At 48.6% G+C, this 23833-nt stretch overlaps 1 protein-coding gene across 4 annotated transcripts in view; it reads right to left on the reverse strand.

Annotated features, from left to right (window-relative positions):
- Nucleotides 1–23833, reverse strand: part of CUX1 (cut like homeobox 1) — a 338228-nt gene that overhangs the window by 159466 nt on the left and 154929 nt on the right. For all 4 annotated transcript variants that reach the window (XM_056865494.1, XM_056865493.1, XM_056865491.1 and 1 more), the window contains exon 4: nt 14305–14383. In XM_056865494.1, the coding sequence (XP_056721472.1) occupies nt 14305–14383 (79 nt within the window). The remainder of the gene's footprint in view (nt 1–14304; nt 14384–23833) is intronic.

A 23833-nucleotide genomic window follows, 5' to 3' on the forward strand; every position in this document is an offset into this window, starting at 1 on the left:
ACCCTACCTTTCACCTACAAAAATAAAATACAGTGTACACTGCATCGTAAGCAGAGATTGAAAGCCTGCCATTGCTAGTTTGTTCATCGTTTGTTGTCGCTCTTGTTTAACAGCTGATACAGGTATTCTGGTGAGACAGTTACACCTTTGCTTTCTGATGGTTCAAAGTACATAAAATTATTTTAAAAATTGTTTAAAGATTACATTCAGGCTATGTGTATAAAGGATATATAAAACATAAAGGAATTTGGGGTCCCATCCCCAAGATATCTCAAAAGATATGAAAAATTCCAAAATATTCCAAAATACAGAAAAAGGCCAAAATACAGGCCACTTCTGTTCCCAAGCAGTCCGGACAAGGGATATTCAACCTGTATTTACAGAACCCAACTGCTAAGCATGCAAGATCAGGGGTGAAATTATTTGGGGGAAGGTATAAGATCTCAGAAACTAAGCAGGGTCAGCCCGGGCTAGTATTTGGATGGGAGACCACCGAGGAAGTCCAGGGTTGCTATACAGAGGAAGGCACTGGCAAACCACCTCTGTTGGTCTCTTGCCTTGAAAACCCCATAAGGGGTCGCCATAAGTCGGCTGCGACTTGACGGCACTTTACACACACAAAGGAGAAAGCATCTGAAGAAGTGAGCTGTGGCTCACGAAAGCTCATACCCTGCCAGAAAATATTTTTGTTAGTCTTTAAGGTGCTACTGGACTCTTGCTCTTTTCTACTACTGCAGACAGACTAACACGGCTACCCACTGTGAATAAGAGAAAGCAGAGGAACAAGTGGTAATTTGTGTTGAACTTCAGCTGAAGAGAGACCTCGGTCCAGATTTCCATACAGACTCTGTTCCTCCACCACCTGCTGAACAGGTGTACCAGAAACCGGCCTCACACAGCAAGTATGTATCTGAATTATACAGTTGCCATACAGCACTTTTGAGTTCTGGAAGTGTTCTATAGAGATTAGCATCATTATAGGTTTAAAGAAGATTTATTTTAGATAAATGACTACTATTAATGGCATCAAACAGTAAAGCTGGCAGCCCACGTGCCAATCAAAAAATAGCAAAATCATTAAACAAAGTGTAATTCTTTACAAATGCCGCTTTGACTGTGCTTGCCTCATTTCTCTTTTATAAAGCATCAACTTAATTAAAACTGCCACAGCGCCATATCTTTTTGGTCCTCTCTGTCTTTTTTGGGGGGCGGTATTCTCTGTCTCCCATACCTTTGCAATACATGCCCTTGCTGTGGTGACAATTCTATATTGTTGGGTCCAACATAAAAATAGATCCAAAAGAAGTATCAACAAGGATGCTCTGGGATTCCCCAATACATAATCTTAGTAATTTAATTTAAACAAATATACATTTAGAAGGAGAAGGAGAAGAAGAGTTGGTTTTTATATGCCGACTTTCGCCACCACTTAAGGAAGAATCAAACCAGCTTCCCATCACCTTCCCTTCCACTCCCCACAACAGACACCCTGTGAGGTAGGTGGGGCTGAGAGAGTGTGACTAGCCTGAGGCAACCCAAGGCTCCATGTGTAGGAGTGGGGAAACCAACCCGGTTCTCTAGATTAGAGTCCACCGCTCATGTGGAGGAGTGGGGAATCAAACCTGGTTCTCCAGATCAGAGTCCACTGCTCCAAACCACTACACCACGCTGGCTCTCGATACATAATCTTAGTAATTCATTTAAACAAACAGACATTTAAACAAATAAACAAGTTGGTACATAGCCAATACATCCCATGTCGCAACAGACTAACCAGGGGAGGGGGGGAGCCCAGAAACATCTCCACGGACCAGTAGCCATTTCTCAGCCGCGGCTGTTAGGGCAAAGGGCAGGGAGAAACGTCCGCGAGCAACATCGACCTGGCTAATCTTGGCATTGTGAGAATGCTGTTAAGGCACACACATGCTTTTTAGAAGGCAAGAGGGAAGTACGTTGCCAAATGTTAGTGTGTGGGGGCACACCACCCTGTGACCCCAAAATCCTAAATTTGGGGAAATTATAGTAGAAGTAGTAGAAGAAGTAGAAGAGTTGGTTTTTAAATGTCGACTTTCTCTACCACTTAAGGGAGAATCAAACCAGCTTACAATCACCTTCCCTTCCCCAAAACAGACACCCTGTGCGGTAGGTGGGGCTGAGAGAGCTGTGTCTAGCCCAAGGTCATCCAGCTGGCTTCATGTGTAGGAGTGGGGAAACTGACCCAGTTCACCAGATTAGCATCCGCTGCTCTTGTGGAGGAGTGGGAGAATGAAACCCGGCTCTCCAGATTAGAGTCCACTGCTCCAAACCACAGCTCTTTACCACTACACCATGGTGGCTCCTACCCCCCCCCCCTTACCAAGACAGGGAGAGATACCAGACTACCAGCAAGGAGAGACACTTTGGGGAAACGATCTCCACTCTTACTACACACATCTCGGATTACAAGGAGTGCTTAAACTGGCCCTCCTCCCTACTCCCCCACCCAGCCTCCTTTGGTGAAACGCTGAATGTGCCCCTTGTGAGCCTATCTTCCACAATGACATCACGCGCCCGCGTAGATTACTTTGTGCTGGGGCACTCTAGGCTAATGTAATCATATGATTACATAATTAACCCAGCTGTCTCATTAAGAAAATCAACTGGAATTCAGGGCATAATTAGTCATACAGCAATTAGCATGCTGATGAGCAAAACGATGAAAATCCCCCTAGATGAAGAGAGTGCTGGGACCACCCATGGCATCTCCAAAAAGAGAGTAAGCCCATCTCAAATGAAAAGGGGTGTGGGGAGCAGAGTGGGGGGGAGGGAGAGAAGACATGTATAAATATCATCGCTTCTTTGGAATATTTTAAAATCCAAGGTGGAGAAGGGGGGGGGAATTAAACCTTGAGAATCCAGCAGCAGGTCTCTTTAATGCCCTGAAACGGCTCTCTCTCGCTGACAATTCACAAAAAAATGCATAACTGGTAGACCAAGTCCGGGCTCAGTGCTCCAGTTCCTCAGCACAGATTGCAAGCCCTTCTCAAAGCAAATAACCATGGGGGGTGCACACATAATTGCAATATACTCAATAGGAACTTCCTGTGCTCGGCTTTCGTGACCCTTCCTTACATACCCAGGGTAATGCCGATCGCCACTCTGGAGTCAGGAAGGAAGTTCCCTCCAGGCCAGATTGGCCAGGGATCCCGGAGGTTTTTTGCCTTCCTCTGGGTATAGAGCAGGGGTCACGGAGGGTGTGTGTGGGGGGGAGGTCATTGTGAATTTCCTGCGTTGTGCAGGGGGTTGGACTAGATGACCCTTGAGGTGACCTTCCAATAGGCTTGCCAGGCTCCGTAGATCTACTGGCAAGAGCTTTCTGGGGCTGCGGCGTGAGATGTGCCTACGTAACTTCTGGTTTTAGCCGGAAGCGACGCAGACACTCTAGTCATCTCGGCCAAAACTCTATGGTTTATCTAAGATTGCCAGAGCGTCTGCGTCACCATCAGGTGGCCGGCGGGCAGCCCGGTAGATCGGTGGGATTTTACCCGTCACCACCAGGCACTTGGCAACCCTACCTTTCAACTCTATGGGCACTTTCACACGTGCCGAATAATGCACTTTCAATCCACTTTAAATGCACTTTGAAGCTGGATTTTACTGTGTGAACTGGCAAAATCCACTTGCAAACGATCGTTAAAGTGTACTGAAAGTAGATTGAAAGTGCATTATTTGGCATGTGTGAAAGTGCTTTAAGTTTCTATGGTCCACCTAGACCAGTACTGGGTGTTTTGACTGGCAGTGGCTCTCTAGGGTCTCACCCAAAAGATCTTCCCTGAATGCAAACCATGCACTGAAGCACTGAGCTATGCAGCCCTTCTAAAGCACAAAGCTGTCTTCTGCCAAGCCCGATCACCGGTCCGTCCTGGCTGGATCCAACGGGCAGCGGGTTCTTCGAGGGCACCCCTGGCAGCTGCCACCTAAAGTCTTTCAACTGAAGATTACCTGAGATTGTCTGTGTTACTTTCCGCATCCAGAACAGGTGGTCTGTTACTGAGCTATGCCCCCTATATCAGAGGAAAGTCAAGGGGACAAGGATGGTAAGAAGTGAAGGGTATCATAGACTGCAAGCACTCTGTACAGGGTGAGGGCAATGATGCAAAACTGACGGGCAAGCCAAAACCAGGGGGTTGGGTCCTGCAATCTGACAGCAGACGGTTATGAGGTTTAAGGAACTTTCCTGTGTGTCCCCCCCCCCCAGCAATCCTTCTTGACTAGGGTTGCCAACCTCCAGGTGGTCAGCACAGGAGCGAAAGAATATTACGAAGTGCAAATATTTCTATAAATCTCTACAACATATAACAAAGTCACAACTATTCACTTACTGAAACTAACAACCTAAACGATCTATCCTATCATATACAATGTATATTACAACAATCAGGCTTGAACAAACCAGACTGAAGATTCAGTGTATAGGTATAGTCCTTAGGTCATTTTCAATCATCACAGGGAAGTTCTTGGCTCCTCTTCAAGCTTTGAAATAGAGTCCAATTGCCAAAAATAGATTTTTTGGCATCATCTCATGGTAACGTCAGAAATACTATTTCAAAACTTGAAGAGTAACCAAGAACTTCCCTGTGACGATGGTGGTTTGGAGCGGTGGACTCTGATCTGGAGAACTGGGTGTGATTCCCCACTCCTCCACAGGAGCGGCGGAGACTAATCTGGTGATCTGGATTTGTTTCCCCACTCTGACACACGAAGCCAACTGGATGACCTTGGGCCAGTCACAGCTCTCTCAGCCCCATCTACCTCACAGGGTGTCTGTTGTGGGGAGGGAGGTGATTGCAAGCCGGTTTGATTCTTCTTTAAGTGGTAGAGAAAGTCGGCATATAAAAATCAACCCTTCTTCTCTTCTTAACGAATAAAATTTCACCAGCCAGCTCAAGCACGAGGCCTGGCTTCCTCCTTGCCCCAATTGAACTGTTACAGGGTGCTGCAGAAACCCATTCCACACACACACACCATGCAAGAATTTCAAGAGTTTGAAACATATAAGGCTTAACAAACAGAACAGCATTCTCTGGCCTTGGCCGGAATCCAGGCCACTGTTATGGGCCGGTGCTTCCTACACGGAAGAGATTCTGCTGCGGACAACTGGAATTCTGGAAAAAGCGGACTCCAAAGAACCCCGAGTTACAAAGTGCCCCCCAAACTCCACCAAAAGGGAGCTTCGCCGAAGCACACAGAAGAAAGGAGAGAGCTGCAAACTATGGGACGGAGTCTATTAGACAGGATCGTGGCGCTGATCCGGAGGCATTCCTCTGCAGATCTTCTGCATCAAAGATCGGCTGCCACACTGCAAAAAAACCCCCCTGCGATTTAAATATTTATTTGCACTAGAAACGGAGGCCCTGGTATATTTCAGACGCGTCTGCGTTGAACGCTGGGCGCGGAACGGCCGGCCCCTGCTGCGCTCCCGGGACGAGTGTAACTCGGAAACCCTGTCGCCACCAGTACAGTAACCTCCGCATGCAATGATAAGCGGGGGCTACGTGTAATGTGGCCGTCATGGAACAGGGCTGGCTAGTCCATTTATCTGGTTAATGCACCGGTTTGCCAAATGGCAACTCATTTCTCAGTTGGGGAGGGAAGGGCAGGATGACAAACAAAAGGACTTCCTTCCCTTCTCCCCCCCGGCTCCCCCCACCCCATGACAGGCCCGCAACACAGACAACAGCCAGACAGCCAGTTACGGAACACGGGCAGAACCACAGAGGCAATTAATATTTGATGTCGCTGGTAATGCGCTTCCTCGGGTCTAAAAATAACCCGTTTGCAGAGGCTGCTTGCCCAAAAGCCAGGTCTCAAGCAAAGCTACCGGGCTACCCGATTCCAAGAAAACTTTGATACAGGGGCCTCGGTGAAGAGCAGGAAGAAGGCGTTAGATCCCCCCGCCAAGGCCTTTAAAATGCATTACTTTATTTTAAAGACCGCAACACAGTGTTATAACCACTGCAAAGCAAACTGAGTTGTTTAGCAGCCCTGCCTCCCTCAAGACATTCAGAGCCAGGGTCAAGGCGGACAAAGGCCACCTGATGCCCTCTCCCCACATGCCTTCAGATGCCAAAGCCAAGCAAACAGTTAGGAACATAGGGTTGCCAAGTCCCTCTTCGCCACAGGCGAGGTTTTTGGGGCAGAGCCTGAGGAGGGAAGGGTTTGGGGGAAGGGAGGGGCTCCAATGCCAGAGAGTCCTATTGCCAAAGTGGCCATTTTCTCCAGGGGAACTGATCTCTATCGGCTGGAGGTCAGTTGGAATAGGAGGAGATCTCCAGCTAGTACTTGGAGGCTGGCAACCCTCAAGGAAGATCAGCTTCCTTGCAGCCAGTGAAGGGTGAAGGTAGGCTTTCCAATTGCCCGGATCCAGTGGGGAGTTGCCTGCTCCTGACCCCAACCTCCTGCCTTTGAGAAGATGAGAAGCAGGATTAAAAATAGCCTCCACAGTGACACTCTAGGAATTTCTTCTAATCTCTGTAGTTTTTAACCATAAAGTTGAGAAAATCCGAGAACCCCAACTGGAAGTGACATCACTAGGGTGGCCAGCACCGGGATGGGAAATACCTGGAGATTTTGGGGGTGGAGCTTGAGGAGGGTGGGGTTTCCAGTGGGGAGGGACTTCAATGCCACAGAGTCCAATTGGCAAAGCAGCTGTTTTCTCCAGGGGTACTGATCTCTGTCGCCTGGAGATCAGTAGTAAACTTGGGAGATCTCCAGCCACCACCTGGAGGTTGGCAACTCTAGACATCACATCCTCCCTGGACTCCACCCTCCCTAGCCACTGCCCCCCTCCCTAAATCTCCCAGTATTTTGCTCAGTAGGGTTGGGAACTCCAGGTTAGGGTCACTTAACCCTGAAGCTGTCTGCCGCAACCCCCAAAACAAAGAAAAGCTCCTTCCACTGTTCTATCATTTTGGGCATCGCCAAAACCTTCAACACTCTCAAAGGTCACTGCCAAAGACCGCCCACGTAAATTCACTGAAAGTTACTTTCATGGTTCCATTATAACAATTAACCAGGTTTGCGTGGGTAGACAACCGGCAATCTTCCTTGTCCAATCAGATGCCTAACCCGAAAGCTACCTCACAGGGCTGTCGTAAGTGTAAAAAGACAAAGAAGCGTTAAGCAGCCTGCCAGCCGAAAGAAAGACGCAGGATCGTCACAGCAAAGCGACTTACGCTTCCAACTGCTGAAAATGCATTTCAGGCAAAATAATAATAATTCTTATTATTGTATTGTGTCTTCTGAATATTCATATGCCTTCCAGCGTAATTGCTTCATTAATTATTCCCCAGCAAATGAATAAACCAGCATTGCCTAGAGGATTTTGTGGCAGAGAACTGTACCTTGCCTCATTTCCACGTGAGTCTGTTAACCCAGAAGAGTTATGGCCCCAGCACTTATTAAAGACAAAACCCCTCTCCTCCCGTTTGGCCTAAGAATTTCCTAGGAAGCATCCACAAACCTCAGTCCTTCTCTAACCCAAAAGCTATCTGAGGCTCCTTGGAACATACTGATTTCATATTCCAAATATGCATCGTGCGCCCTTTAGACAAGAACCATATTTATGTTTTCCCCTGCGCATTCCATACATTATACGCAGATGTCGCACTTTGCATTTGTACACCCTGGAACATGCTGTGCCAGGAGAAATATCCCAGGGGAGGCAGTATGTGGTCAGGAAAAAAAGTCACATGCAAGCGAGACAGAAAGGAAAAGAGAGGATAGGGGGAGAGGGTGGCCAGGTCCCTCTTCGCCACCGATGGGAGGTTTTGGGGGCGGAGCCTGAGGAGGGCGGGGTTTGGGGAGGGGAGGGACTTCAATGCCGTAGAGTCCAATTGCCACGGCGGCCATTTTCTCCAGGTGAACTGATCTCTGTCGGCTGGAGATTAGTTGTAATAGCAGGAGATCTCCAGCTAGTACCTGGAGGTTGGCAACCCTTTAGGAGGAACAGAAAGCACGTAATTGTGTGCTTGAAATGTATTTCCCTTGTTTTGTGTATGGAGTGGAGACAAAAAGCAGCAATTGGTGCAAGGGGAAAATGTTTAATTATTAAATTGCCCCTACGCATTTCGCATATGCTTCCTCAGGGGGATCTTTGTTAACTCTAACGTCCCAAGCGACCAATGAAACGATCAGGAAATCACATTTTTCCCTTGCATCAACTGCTGCTTTTTGTCTCCGTTTGGTTTGGTGCAGCCCTCTTTTCTTTGGTTTGTGCACAGGGTGTTCATTTCATCCAGAAATGGAAAGATGCTTACCGAGTCAGCCCTAAAACTATGCAAGATGAGGCACCCCACAGCAAGTGGCAGAGTTCAAGATACCAAGGAAGGACAGAACCACGGTTAGTTCTCTTGGCTTGGAACGAAGCGCAGTTCACAGGAAGAGCTTCACTATTAACTCCTCACCATTTCCACTACAAACACCTGACCCCCCCCCCCCCAGCCAATCAAGGGTTGGGAATAGAGTTGCCAGCCTCCAGGTACTAGCTGGAGATCTCCTGCTATTACAACTGATCTCCAGCCGATAGAGATCAGTTCACCTTTGGCAACTGGACTCTATGGCGTTGAGGTCCCTCCCCTCCCCAAACCCTGTCCTCCTCAGGCTCCACCCCAAAAATCTCCAGGTATTTCCCAACCCGGAGCTGGCAACCCTGCTCACAGGGTTGTTGTGAGACCAAAATGGAGGAAGGACGTATACCACCCCGAGCTCCTTGGAGGAAGGGCGGGATAAAAATGTGATACCCCTCAATGCTGTGTTGCATCTTATGCAATTTGCAGACAGTCCCCTCCAAGCGGGCAAGATCCGCTTGGAGGTGGTTAAGAGCAGTGGTTTGGAGCGGTGGACTCTAATCAGCATATGAAAACCACCACCACCACCACCCTCCTCCTCCTCCTCCTCCTCCTTCTTCTTCTTCCTGGAACTCTGCTCCGCTGACAGTTTGCAGTATGCAAGCCTGAAATTTTATTTCTATGTTTTTACAACAACTCAGGGCACTATTTGGATTATCTGCCTTGGCTCCACCAAGTCTTGGGCCGCATTCCCATTTTACACTCTTTTTAAAAACACTTCTTCGGTACGTAGGGCTAAGCCTGAATTTTTCAATCACATTCTCAGGGTAATTTTGTTTTATTATTAAACCAAAAAAATATGTTCTTTCAAGCATCCCAGTAACTAAAAGCTCAAACGCAAACCACTGGGACACATTTCAAATGCAGGTGGGATACAGAAACCCAAAACGGATCTGCTTCTGATTTATGGAAACATCCATCATGACCCTGCTGAAACGCACATACTACTTTCCATCACCACCTCTCTGGTTGGAACATATCAAGCTCAGTCATTCTTTCAACATGGGAACCGGTGGCAAGCAGAATACATTCTACCGCCCCCCCGAAATAAAATTATACATTCATTTCTGACTCGAGCCTGGATCATTTGGCACAGTGAAAAGAGAAACTGCGACAGGATACAACCCACCAGAAAGGTGATCTGTAAACTCAGGCAGATCATGAGAGGGAGGGCAGGAAGTAGGGTTGCCAGGTCCCTCTTTGCCACCGGCAGGAGGTTTTTGGGGTGGAGCTTCAGAAGGGAGGGGTTTGGAGAGGGGAGGGACTTCAATGCCATAGAGTCCAATTGCCAAAGTGGCCATTTTCTCCAGGGGAACTGATCTCTATTGGCTGGAGATCAGTCGGAATAGCAGGAGATCTCCAGCTAGTACCTGGAAGTTGGTAACCCTAACAGCAAGTCCAGACTCTAAATTCCTAAATACACCTCTGGCAATGGTGTAGAGCTGGCATGGTGTCACGGACGGAGTGTCAGATGAGGATTCTGCGAGAGTCAGGTTCGAATCCCCACTTCTACCACCGAGGCTCGCTGGGTGACCTTGGATCCATCCCAGACTCTCAGCCTGACCTACCTCTCAGGTGGGGAGAACAATGTTCTAAGCCATTTTGAGTCCCAACTGGGGAGAAAAGGAAGCTATGAATGAATAAACGCATATGCCAAGTGCAATGGTTGTCACTGAGACAACTTGCAGAAGTCTGATCAAAGGCGCAGGTTCTCTTTGGGAGGGTCCTTGCCTATGCTGGAGAGGGGGCATTCTTCTGGGGTGATGCGCTGGAAAACCCCAGAGACCAATGACTGAAGGATGGCATCCATGCCAGGGGTCCCCAAACTTTTTGAACCTGCAGGCCCATTTGGAATTCTGACACAGCAAAGCAATTTTAAAACAGAGTAAGAGAGAGAGAGAGAGAGAGAGAGAGAGAGAAAGGAAGAAAGGAAGGAAGGAAGGAAGGAGGAAGGAAAGGAGAAGAAAGGAAGAGAGAGATAGAGAAAGGAAGGAAGGAAGGAAGGAAGGAAGGAAGGAAGGAAGGAAGGAAGGAAGGAAGGAAGGAAGGAAGGAAAGGAGAAGAAAGGAAGAGAGAGATAGAGAAAGGAAGGAAGGAAGGAAGGAAGAGAGAGAGAAAGGAAGGAAGGAAGGAAGGAAGGAAGGAAAGAAGAAAGAAAGGAAGAAAGAAAGAAAGAAAGAAAGAAAGAAAGAAAGAAAGAAAGAAAGAAAGAAAGAAAGAAAGAAAGGAAGGAAGGAAGGAAGGAAGGAAGGAAGGAAGGAAGGAAGGAAGGAAGACGGCTACTCTTTAGATTAGTGAGCCATTTCGCTGCAAATGCATTTCGAAACAGGCAGTTTCTTCCAACCTTGTTTAGAAAGGGTGGGGGGAGCAAAAACATGAATTCACCTGAATCCTTCACAGAACCTAAAAACGCTGACGTTTCAGCAGAGATGCCTTTTCACAAGCAAGATTAAAATGGGTGCCCTATTTGTACGTGATAGCGAAGAGAGGGACACGCGCTTCCTTTAGGAAGCAGGGAGTGAAGGCGCGAGGCGCAATCGTGACGCAGCCGCCCTCTTCGGAGCCCAATAGAAAACCGCGCTTCTTGACGCGCCACCAGGGAGCCTTTGTCCTCAACAGCCCCCCCCCACTCCCCGCAGCACGACGGCGACGGCTTTGTAAGCGCCGAGCAGCCCAAGGACGTCCAAAACAATACTTGTTTGGAACAAAAAGTGCAGGTAAATATTTGGAGGCGTTATCGGGAGCAGCGAGTCAGCTGCAATGAGGGGGAAAGAAGAGGCCAAAAGGACCCACACGTCTAAGGCCAGAACACTAACCTTATTCCTGGGCAGGAGCAGATCGGAAACTGGGAAACCCAGGTTCGAATCCCCACTCTGCCATGGAAACTTGCTGGGTGACCTTGGGCCAGTCCCACACTCTCAGCCTCGACCATGGCAAGCATTTGGATGAGAGACCTCCAAGGAATACCAGGGGCTTGAGGCGGAGGCTGGCAATGGCAAACCAGCCTCTGAAGGTCTCTTGCCTGGAAACCCGTACTGGGTCCCCATGAGTCAGATATGACTTGACAGCAAAATATAAAAATTGTCCACCCCAGTCTGGTGTGCGGTTTAGTATTATCTCCACTAATACAGCTTGAGAGCCAGTGTGGTGTAATGGTTAAGAGAGGTGGACTCTGATCTGAAGAACCGGGTTCGATTCCCCAGTCCTCCACATGAAGCCTGCTGGGTGACCTCGGGCCAGTCGCAGTTCTCTCCGAACTCTCAGCCCAGGGCAGGGGCAGGTGATGGCAAACTGCCTCTGAACGTCTCTTGCCTTGAAAACCCTACGGGGTCGCCATAAGTCAGCTGTGACTTGACGGCATTTTCCACCACCACCAAGGTGCTAGAGGGGTATGAGCATAGGGTGACCGACCTCCAGGTTCCACCCTATGCTCATAACCTATGCTCATAACCCTTTAGCACCTTGGTGGTGGTGGTGGTGGTGGAAAGTGTCATCAAGTCACAGCTGACTTATGGCGACCCCGTAGTCACAGCTGACTTATGGCGGCCCCTGGAGGTCTCCCAGAATCACAACTGATCTCTAGACTACAGGGATCAGCTCCCCTGGAGGCAATGGCAGTGCTGAAGGGCAGACTCTGAGCTGAGTTCCTTTCCCTCCCCAAACTCCTCCCTCCAAGGCACACCCCCCCCAAATCTCCAGGAACATCCCAAACCCGAATTGGTAACCCTACACCAGCAGCAAGACCTGGAACCTCTGAACCACTAAAGTAACTTGTTGGAGGAGAAAGATCCCTGAATGTAACCAGGAAGCAGTATTGCCCTGACCCGCTCTGCAGGGGACAGGTCCACGTAACAGTATAGGCCAGTGGGGTTCCAAGATACTTCCATTGTCGCCATCTTGGGCAAACAACCAAGGAAGACAATCTTCTCCAGTGCTGTTCCTACAGATCTTTTTAGGTAGGTCGGTAGGTATTTAATTAGACTTGAACACATGAACACATGATGCTGCCTTATACTGAATCAGACCCTTGGTCCATCATAGTCCGTATTGTCTACTCAGACCGGCAGCGGCTCTCCAGGGTCTCAGGCAGAGGTCTTTCACATCACCTACGTGCCTAGTCCCTTTAACTGGAGATGCTGGGGATTGAACCTGGGACCTTCAGCATACCAAGCAGATGCTCTACCACTGAGCTACGCCCCTTCCCCAGTTTTATCCTGCCCTTTCCTGGATAGTGCTGGGCTCAAGGCTGCTCATATCAATCATAGCAGCAATACATTCGATTTAAAACACACTACAATAATACGTAATATAAGAGATTATGATTAAAAAACCTGTAATAAAATCCATTTAGGTAGATTTAAAAACCAAAAATCCAGATGGCGACTGTAATGCTAGTAGTGGTGGTGGCAGGCCTGCCAGGTGAGGAGGTGGAAAGCAGACCAGGATGGAAACAGAGTGGAACAGGACCTATCTACAAACGGATTTTGCTATTAGCAAATAAGCTTTATGGCCTATGAAACATTTCCTAGATTAGTTATCTTCGCTCATCTGAGCAAAGCCTTTGGAAGGCGCCACCCTGGTCACGGGGTCAGATCTAAAGCTGCCCATACACATTTGGTCTCCAACATATTCCAAAATACGGAAAGATCCGAAATACGGACCACTTCCGGATAAGGGATACTCAACCTGTACGATCAGTTTGTTGTATATACTATCCTGTGTTGGTTCTATTCTTGCTGCATTGTTTTCCATTTTTGTAATTCCATTTTCTGGGTTTTTTCGTCTTCACTGTTTGTAATTTTTGTAATCTCAGTCCTATTGCATTGCTTATTTGAGCTCTTGTGCTATTTGATTACTTTGTTTTACCATGTACCCTGCCTTAGAATCATAGAGTTGGAAGGGACCACCAGGATCATCTAGTCCAACCCCCTGCACAATGCAGGAATTTCACAACTACCTCCCCCCCACACACACACAGTGACCCCTACGCCATGCCCAGAAGATGGCCAAGATGCCCTCTTTCACATGAACTGTCTAAGGTAATAGAATCAGCATTGCTGACAGACGGCCATCTAGCCTCTGCTTAGAAACCTCCAGGGAAGGAGCGCTTACCACCTCCCGAGGAAGCCTGTTCCACTGAGGAACCGCTCTAACTGTTAGAGAATTCTTCCTAATGTCTAGATGGAAACTTTTCTGAATTAATTTCAACCTGTTGGTTCTGGTCCAACCTTCTGGGGCAACAGAAAACAACTCGGCACCCTCCTCTATATGACAGCCCTTCAAGTACTTGAAGTTGGTTATCATATCCCCTCTCAGTCTTCTCCTCTTCAGGCTAAACATGCCCAGCTTCTTCAACCTTTCCTCATAGGCCTTGATTCTCAGTGAGAAAGGTGGATAATAAATAAATCAGTCAAAAGAAAGAAAAACCAACCTGGCAACAGAGAACCGGGCAAACGAATTAGCTTTCAACTGGTCAGTACTCATCATACCTGATCACATCTGCCACTGAGCTTTGGGAGGAAGCAGATGTGTACCTGCTAGTTATTTGTGGGCATTTCTGCATGCATCCTTTTTGGACAACGTTTTCTGCGAACCTAACGTCTCAAAAGGCCGCGCAGCCAAACAAGCCGGCATCCACATCCAAAGCAGAAGTGGTTTGCCTTGGAAACAAATGAAAGACGTAACACAATCCTTGCAGTCATTTTAGAGGCAGCTTGGACCGTTTTCCAAGACACCGGGCCTCAGGACCGGGTTTGTAATTTTCCCTCGTTAGAAAAGTGTTGTAGAACAGCAACTGGTGCAAGAAAACGCTACTCAAATGCCGCTGCTGAATGACCGGCAGAAGAATAAGACGCCCACTGGTCGGGACGCGGGGCTACATTTGCTTTTTCCAAAATAGAACAATAAGTCCACATACCTGGAACATCAATTAATCTCTTGTAGACATTCAGGAATGCTGCCTCTGCTTCTTTACTTCTTTTACCCAATGCATCAATCTGAAAAAACAAAGGGGGGGGGGAAGAAAGAGGGTGAGTCTCAGATCAGCTCTAGAAGGCCAAAAATTGAAATAAAATAAAAAAATCCAAGCAACGCACCAGCGGGGCTGGATTTATGACTGTATAAACATCGCTGGGGAAGCCGGTTCATTTCTCATTTGAAATGGGAAGCTGAGTTCTCTGCAGGAGAACAGCGGGGCTGGAAAAATATTGCCTCGCTCTCCAGGCTCCAAGCATCGGCATCCAATTTCTAGGCCCTAGCCGAATTCGGCTCCTGTTTGGAGGGGGTGTCGCAAAGGCCAGTATCAATAGCCAGCAAGGAGTGGAGTTTCGTAGCCACCAGACCCTGAAGCCTTGGAAAGGATCTCAGCGCAATTGCTCCTGGTGATCGCCATTACTGGCTTCCTCAGCTGGCCTCCCTGCAGCTCCCTCTTTCGACTGAAGCTGCGTGGTCGTCCATGTGCAGAATCCCTACTTTGGCAGCCCCTCTGCAAGACCCACGGCAGACTCGAGCCCGACATTCAAACGTGCTTTTCAAATGTCTAGGCACCCAGGAAGCAAGGTACCTGGGCGTTCTGCTGCTTGGGCTAATAGGCGGTGAAAAAATTAAAGATAGACGCTTTGCGGTGTGTTTGCAAAGACTCTCAGCGAAACATTTCTGCTCAGTTTCGCCTCGCACTGTACAACTGGTTCCACCATTCCGCCACCTTCATTCTCAAGCCCACCTTCGGATTTCAGCAAGTTGTAAAGCCCTCATTTGAAAATCCCCCCACCAAACATTTGCAAATTATGGCACTCGTGTCTCACTCTATTATATTTTACAAGGCACAGAATACACCAAAACCTGTTCCATTTGTACAGGGGCCACAGCTCGCAGCCTACGACCTTGATAACGGGGTTGGAGCATCGTTCCTACGAGGAGAGGCTAAAGAGTCTGGGGGTTTTCAGCTTTGGAAAAAAAGATGACGAAGGGAATATTACAAAAGTGACTTATAAAATGATGCATGGGGTGGAGAAAGCAAAGAAAGAGATTTCCCCTTTCCCATCACACTAGAACTTGGAGACACTCAATGAAATTTACGGGCAACAAATTCAGGAAGGACAAAAGGAGGTGCTTCTTTACGCAAAAAGTAACTACACTGTGCGATTCGCTGCCAGTTCAGACAGTGAAGGGCAGGAGCACAGATGGTTTACAAAGTGGATTCGACAGATCCATGGGGGTCAGTCAATGGCTCTACTTTAGAGTTGCCAACTGCCAGGAAGTTATATACGAAATAAAAAAGTACAAAAATACCAAAGTGTCCAAGAAATATGGTCCTTTTAGTTCACAGTGTAAACCTAGTAAAGGTGCCTCCAGGGCTATCCACCTGTTTGCTTTTATATAAAGCAAAATATATATATAAAGTTTGCTTATATAAAAGCAAACAGTTTTATATAAAATATAAAAGCAAACAGTTTTATATAAACAGTTTTATATAAAAGCAAACAGGTGGATAGCCCTGGAGGCACCTTTACTAGGTTCACACTGTGAACTAAAAGGACCATATTTCTTGGACACTTTGGTATTTTTGTACTTTTGTATTTCGTATATAATTGTATTTTGTATACAAGCTGTGTCTTGTTACATGTCGTTGCACTTTTTCGATACATTGATAACGCTCACCCTTGCATATCATTTGTTGTTTGGCCATTCTGTTGTTTCTTATTTACTACCTACGTGACAACAGGCTAACTTTGTACTGATTCAACTGCCAGGTAGTAGCAGGAGATCTCCTGCTAATTCAACTGATCTCCAGCCGATAGAGATCAGATCACCTGGAGAAAATGGCCACTTTGGCAATGGAACTCTATGGCATTGAAGCCCCTCCCCTCCCCAAACCCCACCCTCTTCAGGCTCCGCCCCCAAAATCTCCTGCCGGATGCGAAGAGGGACCTGGCAACCCTACTCCACTTGGAGAGGCAGCCTCTGAATGTCAGGGCTAGGAGGCAACATGAGAGGAAGGCCTCGGCCTCTATGCTTTGTTTGTTGGCCCACAGGACAACTGATTGGTCCCTGTTTGTAACAGGATGCTGGACTAGATGGACCACTGGTCTGATCCAGCTGGACTCTTCTCACGTTCCTACAGACTACTCCGGTGGAGCCCAAGATATTTAATATACCTTTGGAGTTTTCTTTTCTTTTTTTTTTATTTACCTTGCATTTTGTTCATTTAAATTGTATTTGTATTTCTGGAAAGCCATTGTGGGACTTCGCTGGGAAGAAAAGCAGGGCAAGAAATCTCTTGAATATATAATAGTTGCCCCTGATAACATGCTGCCCTTAGTGCCTGTTCTGATAAATGGGAACAATAGCAGCATCCCGCACAGCAAGGTTCCATTATGCATTTCTTGCTTACATGTGAGTAGAGATGTGCATCTGGCTAAAGCTGAACTGGTAAAAAAATGGCGGCAATGAAAGGGAGCCGAAAGAGCAGATCCCGAATAATCCCAATTTTTTCAGCGTTATTCGGGGCTGCTTTGGTCCAGCAGCCATTTCCCCCACTTCCTCCCTCCTCCCTTCCCCTTACTTACCTGCTGACTGTGTCCTCGCCACCACGTATTTTGCGGGTTTGGGTTGAATAAAAACGTAAAGGTAGACCCCTGTGCAAGCACCGGGTCATTCCTGACCCATGGGGTGACGTCACATCCCGATGTTTACCAGGCAGACTGTGTTTACAGGGTGGTTTGCCATTGACTTCCCCAGTCATCTTCCCTTGACCCCCAGCAAGCTGGTTACTCATTTTACCGACCTCGGAAGGATGGAAGGCTGAGTCAACCTTGCGCCGGCTACCTGAAACCGACTTTCGTCAGGATCGAACTCAGTTCGTGAGCACAGCTTGGGTTGCGGTACCGCAGCTTACCACTCTGCGCCACGGGGCTCTCTGTGGATTTAATAAACCACCCCCAAAATCAATTATCTGAAAAAGTCGAACCCTTTATGTTCGGCTGTTTTATTTTTTGAAAATTCCTGGGTTTACTAAACCCGAAAAATGCCAGGAAAAGGTGCACAGCCCTACATATGAGTCATCCCAGCGATGGGAAGATTGACGCCCACATGCCATATGAAGCCCAACTCGCATAGGAAGGAGCCATCCTGTGGCCACGAAATAAGAACTGGCTCTCAGTGGTGGAACTAGTCTGGGAGAGTATTTTTCCTACTGGCCTCCAGAAAGTGAATGAATACATTCTTACACGACAGTCTGACAGCCAGACTTTACAGGCCAGTCACCAGCCCTGGCATCCCCAACCTTCTTGAGCCTGCCAGGCACCACTGGAATTCTGACAAAACACGGTTGGCGCAGCCGCAAAATGGCTGCCAAAGGAGCAGTGCCAGCCACAAAACGACTGCCATCGCTTACCATTAACCACACAGTGAGGATCCTCAGGCTGTGGCGCCAGCTGCTGCCACAGCAATGTTATTAAAAGCCAATCAAACCTCCAACGGCCAATGAGGAGCCCTGCTGGGAAAAAACCCACCGGACCCCGCTAGGGTTGCCGGATCCCTCTTCACCACCGGCAGGAGGGGTTGGGGGCGGAGCCTGAGGAGGGCGGGGTTTGGGGAGGGGCTTCAATGCCCTAGAGTCCGATGGCCAAAGCGGCCATTTTCTCCAGGGGAACTGATCGCTGTCGGCTGGAGATCAGTTGTAATAGCAGGAGATCTCCAGCTAGTAACTGGAGGTTGGCAACCCTTGACCCTGCCCACTTTCTAAAAGCATTTGGCAGGTGCCAGGAAAGGTGCTGGTGGGCGCCATAGCGCCAGTGGGCACCACGTTGAGGACTCGTGACCAGACTATGGTGTTTTTTTTTCTGCATAAGCAATCTGAGCTGATTTAGCACTGAATTCTAAAAACACAGGTAGTTTTAGGAGCGAACCTGCCTCCTCCATCTAGAAAAGTCTTGTACAGAGAAAGTCAAAAGATAACAGGTAAAAAAAAAACACGTGAGCTAGAACCCAGAGCTCTTTTAAACTTGGAACATTTCGCCACTCGACAGTCATCTTTAAATACAACTCCTGTCTCCCCCAAACCCACGCCGAGCCCTTCAGGCTCAGCAGCCACTTTTCTATAAGATGATCTTGCGCAATGGGGGATTTTGTGTGAACGTAGTCAAGTGGACAGCGCCGATCTCGATCTCCACACTTCCATTAATCACTCAAGGGATCGCCTCATGGAACAGCACCTGTGTCTGACAGCCCCTTCAGGCATGCGACCTGAAGACGAGATCCCCCCCCCCCAAGAACGGCCTGTGCTGAGCCAAACGGTATCTCGGCTGGAATTATGTGCAGAGAAATGCCAACGGCGCTGCGTTTTGGATCAAAAAGAAGGAACAGATAAAAAACGTTTCAAGGGGAAGAGAGTGCAGGGTTCTTTAAAAAAAAAAAAAAAAGTCCTGACCTGGAATGCCTTGCCTGTTTCCTCAACTGGGTTCTAAGCAGATGTTGCCTGAAGGGCAGGGGCTGTGGCTCAGACGTAGACCCTCTGCTTGGCATGCGGAAGGTCCCAGGTTCAATCCCCCGCATCTCCAGTTAAAGGGACTAAGCAAGGAGGTGATGCGAAAGACCTCTGCCTGAGACCCTGGAGAGCCGCTGACGGTCTGAGTAGACAATACTGACTTGGATGGACCAAGGGTCTGATTCAGTATAAGGCAGCTTTGTGTAGACAATCTGATACAGAATAAGGCAGCTTCATGTGTTCTTGTGTACCATTATGGGAGGGGCTGTGGCTCAATGGTAGAGCATCTGCTTGGCATGCAGAAGGCCCCCGGTTCAATCCCTGGCATCTCCAGTTAAAGGGACTAGGCAAGTAGGGGATATGAAAGACCTCCACTTGGAGAGCCGCTGCTGGTCTGAGTAGACAATACTGACTTGGATGGGCCAAGGGTCTGATTCAGTATAAGGCAGCTTCATGTCTTCATGAAGGTTTTCTCTGGCCTTAGAATATGCCATGAGGACTAGAAACGTCGTTTTAAGCGGGGGGAGGCTGAGGCTCTTGGGAGACTAAATAAAAAAGCATCACCTGTCCAATTATACAAACGCACAGGGCCTGGAGCACATGCCAACAGTGCAGTGTCGCTTGTAGCCATTCCTGCCTCCATGTCTTCTGCTTAAGAACATAAGAACATAAGAAAAGCCCTGCTGGATCAGACCAAGGCCCATCAGGTCCAGCAGTCTGTCCACACAGTGGCCAACCAGGAGCCTCTAGGAAGCCCACAAGCAAGACAACTGCAGTAGCACTGTCCCGCCTTTGTTCCAGAGCACCTAAGATAATAGGCATGCTTTTCTGATCCTGGAGATAATAGGTATGCATCATGACTAGTATCCATTTTAACTAGTAGCCATGAATACCCCTTTCCTCCATGAACATGTCCACTCCCCTCTTCAAACCTTCCAAGTTGGTAGCTTTCAACAAATGAACACCTGAAGCTACCTTCTACTGACTCAGACCCTTGGTCCATCAAAGTCAGTATTGTCTACTCAGGCTGGCAGTGGCTCTCCAGGGTCTTAGGTAGGGGTCTTTCACATCACCTTCTCGCCTAGTCCCTTTAACTGGAGATGACAGGGATTGAACCTGGGACCTTCTGCATGCCAAGTAGATGCTCTACCACTGAGCCATGGCCCCACCATGGCTTCCCATGCCCTGAATGGCTGCCGTTCTAAACTTGCAAGCATGTTCCCCTGACCTGAAAGGCTGTCTCCAAGGATCCCTCTTCTTGAAGCCCAGCCTTGAATCACCTGCCCCCCTGACTGCCACACGCTCTGTATCCCCCCCTCTGGCCTCGCAACGAATGCATCCATCCTGACCTTTAATGGTGTCCTTGAGATGTGCACAATAGGGAGAGAACTCACGCAGCCTAGCAGCAAAGAGAAAGTGATTCGCGGGGTGGCCGGTTTGGATCTCCACTCAGCAAGCTGCTCACTCTCATTTGCAAACCGGGGATGACTAGCTAGGCCTACCTGGCAGGGTCATTGTAAGGACTGCAACAAGATAAATACATGTGAAGCACTCTGAACACCAGAAGCGCTCTAAGAAAAGCTAAGTTTCAGCTAAGAGCCAGCGTGGTGTAGAGGTTAAGAGCAGTGGTTTGGAGCGGTGAACTCTGATCTGGAGAACCGGGTTTGATTCCCCACTCCTCCACATGAGCGGTGGAGGCTAATCTGGTGAACTGGATTAGCTTCCCCACTCCTACACATGAAGCCAGCCGGGTGATCTTGGGCTAGTCACAGTTCTCTTAGAGCTGTCTCAGCCCCACCTACCTCACAGGGTGTCTGTTGTGGGGAGGGGAAGGGAAGGTGATTGTAAGCTGGTTTGATTCTTCCTTAAGTGGTAGAGAAAGCCGGCATATAAAAACCAACTTTTCTTCTTCTAAACTGCATCATTATCGGCTTGATACTATGGGATGTGGGGTTGGCTATGAACCAAATCATATAAATAACTATCACCTGTGTGCATGTTCACGCAATCGCAAAACCGCTCCAGAGGACATTCAAAAAATCAGAAGTAGAAACCAGCCCTGCCAGGTTGGCAGAAGGGGTAAGGCTCTATGGCTGAGCACCTGTGATTCCCCACCCCCAAAGTAAGAGGCTTTCAGGAGGAAGGACTGCAAAGATTTCAAGCCAAGACCTCGGGCAGAATCCGCCTGTCATGACAGATACCACCGAGGGTAAACTTGCCCAGTGGTCCGACTTCAAAGGCAGCTTCGAACGTCCCTTCCTCCTCGGCCGCGCCACTGCGCGTGGGGAAAAGCCAGCGTGCAAACGGAGTCTGTGTGGGTCCCAGGAAGCATCGTTCATGCCAAGCAGAGACAAGGCTGCTGCTTCCAAAGACGGCTCCGTCACTCATCCGAGCCATTAACAGGTCAGCTGGGGAAGCGATACCTCTGAAACAGCCCAGTGATAAACAACGTGTGCTCGGCCTAAATCATTATGTAGCACTTACTGGACAGGTACAATATCAGCCATGCCAAGATCAATAAGTGCGCCTTCTTGCTTTCAAAGCCAGCAGCGAAACCTCCATCATGAGCTAATGGGCCAGGCACATTTCTTTACTGGGGGGTGGGGCGAGGGGCAAGACATCGGGCATCTATCTGAGTCGCCGAATGAATTAAAAATTAGTACAGAATAATGATGTTTGGAGTAAGGGTTCCTTAGGAGGGAAAAGCCCTGAACAGAGCAAATCAGGACGTATAAAAGATAAAGATGTGTCCAGGTCTTGGATTGTTATCATTCCGTCTTGCCTTCATTTCGATAGCCCACAATGGGCATATAAGAGTGTTGAAACACACAGAGAGCACCTCTAGTTCAACAACCTCAAGCCACAGGTGTTGCAAAAGACCTTCCTCTGCCCGAGACCCAGGAAAGCTGCTGCCCACGTAGACAATAGAAGCATACCTTGAAGATACTGCAGGTTCAGTTCCAGACCACTGCAATAAAGCAAATTTTTTGGTTTCCAAGTGCATGTAAAAGCTATGTTTATACTGTAGTCTATTAAGTGTGCAATAGCATTATGTCTAAAAAGCAATGTAAAGGTAAAGGTAGTCCCCTGTTCAAGCACCGGGTCATTCCTGACCCATGGGGTGACGTCACATCCCGACGTTTACTAGGCAGACTTGGTTTACGGGGTGGTTTGCCAGGGCCTTCCCCAGTCGTCTACACTTGACCCCCAGCAAGCTGGCTACTCACACTGTAAAAAGGTAAAGGTCCCCTGTGCAAGCACCGGGTCATTCCTGACCCATGGGGTGACGTCACATCCCGATGTTTACTAGGAAGGCTTTGTTTACGGGGTGGTTTGCCGTTGCCTTCCCCAGTCGTCTTTCCTTTACCCCCAGCAAGCTGGGTCCTCATTTGACCGACCTCGGAAGGATGGAAGGCTGATCTGAAACCCACTTCCGTCGGGATCGAACTCTGGTCGTGAGCAGAGCTTGGACTGCGGTACTGCAGCTTACCACTCTGTGCCACGGGGCTCCACATTGTACTGTACTCCACATTGTACTGTAATAACAATGGGAAAGTTTGCAATATTATGAGAATTACAAAAGTGTGACACAGACACACAGTGAACATGTGCTGTTGGAAGAATGGTGCCAACAGACTTGCTCGGAAGTGCAATATCTGTGGGGCGCAATAGGACAGGACGCAATAAAATGAGGCGTGCCTGTAGCGAGCTACAGATGGAGACGCTATATAAGGCTATGAACATTATAAGTGATATCTGGCACGCTGCAACGTGCTCAGCTTATCAGAACATCCTTTTGCTCGCCTGTGCTCTTTCCCAAATGCCACGTACCACAGGGCTGCCAGGAAGGCAGGGCTGAGTTCCTTTTTTCTTCCCTGCGCAGAAGGAGAAAGCAGCACAGCCTTTTTAACCTCCCAGGGCAGACAAGCCCATCTTTGCCACTTGACCTCCAGCGTTTCACTCTTCACCAATTCTACCACCTCCGCGTCATCCAACTTTCCCCTCCCATTCCAGGATGTGAGTAACTTCCGCCAGTTTCAACTTGGGAGTCGTTCAGAGCTTTCAGCGATGAAACGTGTGACCCGACCACACTTGCCGCACACTTGTGTTGTTTGGCACCACACGAAGGCCACATTTCATCGCCGCACAGCTCTCAGGAAGCCACACAGGCCGGCGTGGAGCAGGTCTACGGCATGGTCTGCTCGAAACACGCTGATTCAAACTGGGAATTTGGTTTGGGGGGTGTCACGTGGCCATTTCACAATATGAAAACTATGGGGAAACATCACCTTGTGGTGAGCTTTTCTCCAAGAAGAAGTTGGCTTTTATACCCCCCTTTTCTCAACTTTTAAGGAGTCTCAAAGTGGCTTACAATCTCCTTTCCCTCTCCCCAAAAGATAGGCTTGCCAGGCCCCGTAGCTCCACCGGCAAGAGCTCGGGGTTTGGCTGCGGCGAGCGATGAGCGCGCACCCCGCACAACACGCCTACATCGCTTCCGGGTAAACCCAGAACTCTATGGTTTCCATAGAGTATTAGCTGAGGTTGCCAGAGCGCCGGGTCACTTCCGGGGTAAACCTGGAAATGGCGTGTGTGCAGCGTGTGCGCACGTGTTGCCCACCGGCCCTCAGCTGGTTGGCGGGCAGCCCAGTGGTTTGGCGGGATTTTACCCACCACCACCGGGCACTTGGCAACCCTAACAACAGACACCATGTGAGGTAGGTGGGGCTGAGAGAGTTCGGAGAGAGCTGTGACTGGCCCAAGGTAACCCAGAAGGCTTCATGTGGAGGAGTGGGGAAACCAACTCAGTTCTCCAGATTAGAGTCTGCCGCTTATGTGGAAGAGTGGGAAATCAAACCCGGTTCTCCAGATTAGAGTCCACCGCTCTTAACCACTACACCACTCTGGCTCCACTCCATGGACACCCCCTCACCAAAGGAAAAGGAATGGCTTACCTAGCATC

The sequence above is a fragment of the Euleptes europaea genome, chromosome 19, assembly GCF_029931775.1.
Source record: "Euleptes europaea isolate rEulEur1 chromosome 19, rEulEur1.hap1, whole genome shotgun sequence".
NCBI classification, from domain to species: Eukaryota; Metazoa; Chordata; class Lepidosauria; order Squamata; family Sphaerodactylidae; genus Euleptes; species Euleptes europaea.